Raw genomic sequence first — 7,500 nt, forward strand, 5'->3', positions numbered from 1 at the left:
GCTGCATCCCGTACACGCATGCTGGCCGGTTTCAGCTCCTTATCATCCTTGTAGCGCACCGGTTCACCCGGTTTACCGACACTTTTCGTACCCGATATGCCCAGCTCGACCACCTCGAGGACGATTGTGAGACACTCTTTGTCTTGCAGGAGATACGGATGGTTCATAAGCCAGGCGGAGGTACACTGGAATGCGGCCACTATTGTGCTGTGTAGATCCTTCACATGAGCAGGCGGAGGACGGGAACATTGATAGCAGATGTAATCGCAGATCCATTTTACGGCTCGTTTGCATTCCAAGACATCTAGCGGGAGAAAGAAAATGTGCGAAATTACAACCGATGGAACTCGATGACATGCGACGAGGTGTCTTACCAGAATCTTTAACGTGCATAGCTGCCAAACCGGACAGTAACTCCAATGCGGCCAGCGAAACGTTTAGATCCGTTTTCCAGGACGATATCAGCCGATGACAAACGAGGTACGTAGCTCGGACAAACAGTGCATGGGCACTATCTGCAAGCGCGCGCGGAGCGATAAAGAGAACATTGAGTTAAAGACATGTCGAAATCGGTGCGAAAAACAAGTATATGTCAACGAATGCAACAGCAACCATTTGGTGAAACTAATTCCCTGATCCATCTAACTACAAACTACCCCTGCAGTAGCATGGCACACACTTAACAAGAAATGGGTGGGGTGGGGAAGATAGCAAATAATGCAACAAGTTACCATAAATTGCAGCTGAACTCAGTTCTAACTCATGAATAATGTCGGATGCGAAATCATCAAAAGCCGGCAAACTAGAAGGTTCATTGCTTAGCGTTGCGGTACTGTGTCCACCGATGCTGGAATTGGCGCTGTTCATGGAGTATGCACTCTTCTCGGAGCAGGCTAGTGGGCAGCGGGGATGGTGCGCGCATCATGATGATGATCATGATCAATTGGATGATGGGATGGCGATGGAGTAGTGATCAAGGACGAGTGACGAATGAAACGGATGATTTGAAACAAAAAGTTGGAAATGCAAATAAAAGAAAAATGAGAATAGTAAATTACTGCAATCGATTGGGAACGAAATTACGGACGCCATAGGATGAGCAACAAAACACAAAACACACACCTGAGCTGAGCAGGTTGGGCGCTTCCGTGGTCGCATGCATCGCGTTCATTGTTGCTGGATTAGCTTCACAAGCTTCGAATGTGACCGAATCTTGTACGCACAAGTGTAATCCACCGAGCAGCATGTGAGTATTGTGTGGATCCGTTTCCACTTGCAAAGCGTTCATGAGAATGTTGATCAACCGTGGTTTAAGTACGATAAAGGAGATACTTCTACAAAGAAAGAATGCCATTTAGGTATACGGTCAACAGTTGATTCGAATTTCGATTGGATCGTGTTACCTGTCGTTCGGTCCACCCATAATGTCCCGGATGGGTAGTGCCTGGAAGTGCAACGGTAACGCCAAAATGGACAGCAGTATGTTGATGGCTGCCCTTCTCAGCTCCGTTTTGTTGATGATAACATTTTGTGATTGCATTTTTAGGTCCTTCTCCGGTAGAATCAATTCCAGTGCCGCGATGAACGATGGTAGTAGCACCTGAATACCCTCCAAGTCGATGCGGAACAGATCGGATGAGTTGTAGAGAATGCTGGCGAGTGTTTCGACACACTCTCTGCTATCGTTTGCCTTCAATCCCTGATGGAGGGCCATGTAGAAGCGGGCCAAGTAAACGGGCAGTATTTCTTCGCCTGTTTTCTTTGCACAAAATATGCGGCACAGTGCCCCGAGCGCTTCCGCCTTGCCGGATTCGTACTTATCGATCGTGAGACCCGGTGCTACATCGTTCACCTCCGACAGCGAAGGAGGCTGTGATAAACTTCCCTTGCGATTATCCATGATCATCGAAGAGGGCCGCCGTTTGGCTTCTGCTGCTCGCTCTGAAAAGTACATCCGGAGTTATGCGGATCGTTTAGTTTGCGCGACAATACGCGAGTTCCAATCGCTACAGGAACATACTTTTCGTATTCTGTGTCCAGGTTTCACCTCCAATGTGAGCCGCATCGAACAGCCACTCGCCAAACAGGTGCAGAATGCTGTTGCATCGTGGACGATTCGCAGCCAGAGCATATTTATTCTCCTGGCATAACGACAGCATAGCTGGAAGGAGGTTTTCATTAATTCACCAAGTTTACAATAACCTTGCGTTGATCTTACATGAGAATCCGGTTGAGGTTAGCGAAGATGACTGAGCCGTCAGGGTGTTGGAACTGTTTGCTACAGAGCGGCTGTTCGTTAGTCCACTGAATGAGTTTTTGGTGAGACCTGAATCGAGAAAGTAAGAGCATTAATGAGGAGTTGGTTTTGTGCCATTACTATCGGTAGAAACACTACTGGAAGAAAGGTTCCACTCTGTACGAATGATCATTGCGAGTGGCTAACTGTCGCCGACTAAACGAGCCCTATACTACTAGGTTGGAAAAAGCGCACAATAGATTCGAATAAGATCATCGAAGTGCACATTGATATTGGAAACTCTCAGTGACCATTCGTAAGAAAACCTTTCCCATACAGTTAATATACGAATGAAATAGGATGAATAAGAGGATTTAGATGGGCATAAACTTAAGTTTTTCACATAAATTGTGTTGTAAAATGGCGAAGAAACAGTTAGAAGAGTAATAGCCAAACAAAACCATACTTATACAATGACTACAACAACTAGTCTAGGAACAACGGAACGCATGGTAGAAAGCGATGGTTACACTGGAATAAATGAAGTTATCTTGAAACGGTTCGATAACCCACCCTTGGCCTGAGCCATCGATATAACAGCATGCGCTGACAGGGAAGGAGCTACACTGAAGCTTTTGGCTAACCGTCGCTGTAACGGTGGTGTAGGGGAGTTTACGCTTGAGCCATCGCCAATGAGATGGGCCAGTGCCTTCCCATTCCCATCAACTAGTGTAGCAGGCAGCAGGAACGTTAAAAGGGGCAAATGAAGCACCAAGATGGTTAGTGTTAATTGTGGATATTAATACATACGCGCAGATAGACAATGTACTGAATGACCAAATGCATAGAATTACCCTGAGTTGATGAACTGCCATCGTACGAGTACGCGAAAGCGTTGCCGTTGCCACCGCTGAGACTACTCATGGATCCGACAAGAACCGATCCATTACTACTGCTAGAACCACCACCACCACCACCAGCACCAATTAGACCACTACCGCTGCTGCCAATGCCACTTCCACTACTACCCAGTGCATTTCCTGCCAAGCTCGTTGGCCCTCCACCACCGGAACCGACCACACCAAGTGCTGCACCGAGACCAAGCCCACCCAATCCACCGCTCGCTCGCACGTAGTTGGGTTTAATTTCGCCCCCTGAATGTCGAAAATTAATGACACACCCATTCGCGGTCGGAAAGTACAGCTGATTGATGTTCTCAATCAGCATCCCTTCCCGCATCCGGTACTGTGTAATCCCTTTTGTGTATGGCGCGGGAGAAGGCGAATTGATAAACGTTTTGGATCATTTGGTTCGGTGACGCATACACTGGGGGCCTTACTTACCAAGGAACGCATCGACAAGCCCGGCGATTCCTTTCATCGTTTTCAGAAAGATCTGAGGCAAATTCAGCAAACACGGATGATGCTGTGGCTCGATGCCATCCGCATTGACCAGCACCGCCTGGATAAACTGTGGAGTGCGGCTGATGACCTGTGGACAGCACAAATCCGTCGGTGGTCCCAGTATCTTGAGGAACCGTATCCAGGCCTGAGCAATGCCATCGTTTGTCATTCCACCGGGCACCAGATGTGCATCTTCGTCAGCTAAAGGTTGGTTGAGGGGAATTGATTTTAGTACCGGTTGATCACTGACGGACAGAGCCAGAGCCAGAGACTGCCATTACCTATTTTCATCTCTGGAAAGGCGGGTCCATAGGAAAATTCGAGTAAACGCGCGGTGAGGACCATATTTACGCGGTTCCATTGCTCCACGAGCGCGATCCGATGACGCCATGCTGCACAAGATTCTTGGAAGGTTTTCCACAGCGAAGGGGACGGAAAGCAGCGACTGCAAGCCAACAGCCAGACCTCGAACAACACGCTCAGCACTCGTTCGCACAGCTGATCCCCTACGTCATCCTTTACGATCGGTGGTGCGAGCAGAATCTCGTTAATGGCCAGCAGAAAGAGCAGCAAGGCTTCCCACGTTTCGACAGCTAGGATCTGAGAGTTTTGTGCGGTATCCTGCAGGGTGCGCAGCACCCGATGACACAGGACGGCCTGCCGGTTGATGGTATCCGTGCCTAGCACCGTATGGCGATGGGTTGTTGGATAGGTTGGAAGAAAAGATGCATCAAGTTAGCATAGCGTTGCAGAGGCGCGAGTTGGAGGGATGCAAAATAACAAAGTTGAATAAAGCGTTCACCTAGTTCCTCTTGGTAAATGAAAGGCCAGACTTGAAACGGAGAAAGATTGGAAAAAATCAGTGCGCGTGAAGAAGTTAGTGCCAATTAGGGTAACTAGAAGAGATATACGCAGCTACAGAAAGTCGCTCACACTACAAACATACACACAAACACACACAGAGAGACACACAAACACACAAGGGCCGCCTTCTTGGACCCGGAAGGGCAGCTGGTGCAAAGGGTTATTAGTGCAACACGGCGCGGTGCCTCCACAATCGGAGGTCGGAGTCAGCACAGCGACCTTCTCCGGGGGGGGACCCGGACAGCAGCATACCTTCTCCCGGGCGAGGCACGAACAGGTTATAGAGATGTTTGATTATTTTCCGAACGTACGTGTTCGGATCATCTAGGATCGGTTTCGGAACGCTAATCTTGCTCTGCGGCAACACTGCGCTGATCCACTCGCAGTAGATATTCACCCCATCCTTGATGATGTCGTGCTCGGACAGGGGCAACGACAAACCGTGACAAATCACGTCCATGCACCATTGAACCTATGGAGAAAGGATGGGGAACATGGATAAAGACCCTTCCGGGATTCCGCCCGACGCCTCTGGCCGTACCTCTTGGTCCGAGTGCAGATTGCTCGGTTCGGCGTTGGTCGTGATACCGAGGGTGCTCGCAAGTTGCTTGATGACCACAGCTGCCACATCACGGCCTCCTACGATGCTGAATTTGCCCAGCACACTCTGCGTTTGGGCATTGTTGATGTTCTCCGATATAATCGGCACCAGCGAGGCCCACTCGGAATACATTTTACGCACAAAAACGGCCCTTTTTGGCCATTTATTCGCGAAAAATACACACCCCCACTTGGTCCGCTTTCACCTGCTGTTTTGGAAACGGAGTTTGACGTTAAGGTCGAGAGCAGGTCGAGTAACACACGAGCATCGAGGAATTGGAAAGGAATTCGAGTTTTCCGTTTGCTTTCATTCTGTATTTTCCACAAGCCACCACACAATTTCTTACATTTAGCTCTGGCGGGTAAAATATTCTATTATTCATACTCAAGCTTCGTTCGCTTTAAATTAGCTGGCCTCCTTCCTTGCCTCGGAACGCAAGGCTTTACTTCTGCTCTGCTTTGTTCAGGCGCGGCGTTCCAGTGTTTTAAATAATGCTCCAACAGGCGCTGGTTTCTGGTACGATCTCTACTAGTATGGTTTGCGTGTATTGATATCTAAGAATGAAACAAATGTACAGGCTCCTGGGAAACGATACGATTTCAATAAAGTAGCGCGCTATGAATGCGCGCTCCCATCATTCTACAACTATCCACGGGGATAACAAATGGGGGGTATGTGGGGGTATGGTCCTGTGGTCTTACGTCTTTTATATATTTTAATGCTCCCTGCATGAGCGGACTAAGCGGTGTCTAAGATTTGGATGAGAAACAGACATACATAGAATGCTACTTAGTCAACCTTCTTTTCCGCAGCCGATTTGTTCGCTGCCTTACGCTGCTTTGGGGAAGATTTTTTGTTCTTTTTGCGAGTATTTGGAGACGCTGGTGGTTCACCGCCCGGCGAACCCTTTGGCGATCCCTCGCCATCACTATTGGCTGCATCGGCCGTGGTGGGCGTCGCCGTTATCGCCGCATTGCCCTCCGTTTTCTGCTCCAACATCTCGGCCGAGAAGCCAAACTCATTCACACGCTTTGAATCCACCTTGTAAATCCAACGCTGGTACAGGAAGATGAAGAATACAATGTCTAGAAAAGATTAGCAGAAAGGATTACATATTAGAAGATATTATTTGCGAGGGAACGGTTTTCCAAAGATAGCTACCATCGCGGAAGCAGCCAATTCGGTACATCATAGGCATTTTGATGACAAATGCAAAAATATCGTCGATAAAGGTGTTCAGGAACTTGTAGGTCAGCATGCGCCACGGTAGATGGGCCACTGACTTAAGCTTGTAGTTGATAAACAGCTGCGGGGTCATCATAATGAAGCCGAAAGTAAGCAGATACCCGTACAGCATGTTCAGTACGAACGAGTACCATCCTTTGTGCTCCTGATAGAACACACTGTAGACGCTGTAGGCTATGAGCAGAGGGAAGCACACCCAGCCTAGGTACTTGAACGCCAGCTTATCGTACTGCTTGGTGCTCGACTCCACATAAGAGCCCTTGTCAGAGAACTGAATTCGTGGCAGAAATCCGAAAATCCGCTGCTCCTTGTTGACGTTGATGTTGACCACCTTTTGAATCTTCCACACCTCGATACCGAGCCCGATGAAGCAACTGACTTTGATCATAAAGTTGGTCTCATTATCCAGCACGTACAGCAGCACGATGACGGACTGAAACACGCTGAAAAACACCGACCGCACCGATAAACCCTCGAGCGATTTCCTATTGTTCCAGAACTGGATATCATTCTTGAACGCCAGCAGCTCGAACACGCTGTGCAGGATCGTAACGACCACCGTTATACCGAGCAGGTACGGGTTCGTATCCAGCAAGGCTTCCTTCAGCGAGTCCTGGTCTTCGTCCGACTCGGCACCACCCGAGAGTGCCTCGGTGAACATGTTGTTGGCCCATTTGTTGCGCATCGTTTGTGCCGCATAGAGCTGCCACTTGAAGAGCGACAACGGTTGGTAGGACAGATTCAACTCCAACAGTGGCGTCGTGCTGTTGATTGGCTGATAGTCTCGCATCATATTCCAATAATCGTTGTAGAACACAATGGGAAGATATGTTTGACCGCCCGGCAGGAACTTGACGTACTCATCCAGCGGCGGTGGCACCGTTCCCTTGACCCAATTTGTTTGATCCGTCACCAGATTGATCGTCAAATTGGGGTGCCAGTGGGCCAGTATTTTGTCATCCACCAGGGCGTCCTCGAGTTCCTTTTCAAACTTTTCCTTCTCGCCCGCCAATAGATTGTGCGTCTTGGTGCGTTTGATCCTCTTGTACTTGGTTAGCATTCCCTTTGCGTAGCCCATATTCTTGCCGGCAAACTCTTCGCCAGCGGCCGGATTGGGACTGAGGCCAGTCTTTGTGACGTAAGTGTGCAGA

General features: G+C 48.8%; 2 protein-coding genes across 9 annotated transcripts in view; both read right to left on the minus strand.

The window, feature by feature from the left end:
* LOC126568995 (ral GTPase-activating protein subunit beta) overlaps positions 1–5,313 on the minus strand; it is a 7,398-nt gene extending 2,085 nt beyond the window's left edge. The window contains exons 1-14 of one of the 8 annotated variants that reach the window (XM_050225753.1): positions 5,045–5,313; positions 4,756–4,975; positions 4,442–4,471; positions 3,921–4,319; positions 3,580–3,840; positions 3,091–3,492; positions 2,810–2,962; positions 2,219–2,326; positions 2,021–2,161; positions 1,404–1,941; positions 1,123–1,334; positions 732–893; positions 375–515; positions 1–304 (exon numbers count right to left, since the gene is read on the minus strand). The exon at positions 1–304 is cut by the window's left edge and continues 1,749 nt beyond it. In XM_050225753.1, the coding sequence (XP_050081710.1) occupies positions 1–304; positions 375–515; positions 732–893; positions 1,123–1,334; positions 1,404–1,941; positions 2,021–2,161; positions 2,219–2,326; positions 2,810–2,962; positions 3,091–3,492; positions 3,580–3,840; positions 3,921–4,319; positions 4,442–4,471; positions 4,756–4,975; positions 5,045–5,236 (3,263 nt within the window). In that variant the 5' untranslated portion in view covers positions 5,237–5,313. Of the gene's footprint in view, positions 305–374; positions 516–731; positions 894–1,122; positions 1,335–1,403; positions 1,942–2,020; positions 2,162–2,218; positions 2,327–2,809; positions 2,963–3,090; positions 3,493–3,579; positions 3,841–3,920; positions 4,320–4,441; positions 4,472–4,572; positions 4,976–5,044 lie in introns of those variants that run through there. The other 7 variants (XM_050225754.1, XM_050225755.1, XM_050225756.1 and 4 more) reach the window with 7 other exon arrangements.
* A 481-nt stretch (positions 5,314–5,794) lies between these two features.
* LOC126569518 (cleft lip and palate transmembrane protein 1 homolog) overlaps positions 5,795–7,500 on the minus strand; it is a 2,486-nt gene continuing 780 nt past the window's right edge. The window contains exons 2-3 of the mRNA XM_050226669.1: positions 6,266–7,500; positions 5,795–6,189 (exon numbers count right to left, since the gene is read on the minus strand). The exon at positions 6,266–7,500 is cut by the window's right edge and continues 401 nt beyond it. Of these exons, the coding sequence (XP_050082626.1) occupies positions 5,894–6,189; positions 6,266–7,500 (1,531 nt within the window). The 3' untranslated portion in view covers positions 5,795–5,893. The remainder of the gene's footprint in view (positions 6,190–6,265) is intronic.

This window comes from Anopheles aquasalis, chromosome 2 (genome assembly GCF_943734665.1).
Source record: "Anopheles aquasalis chromosome 2, idAnoAquaMG_Q_19, whole genome shotgun sequence".
Lineage (NCBI taxonomy): Eukaryota > Metazoa > Arthropoda > Insecta > Diptera > Culicidae > Anopheles > Anopheles aquasalis.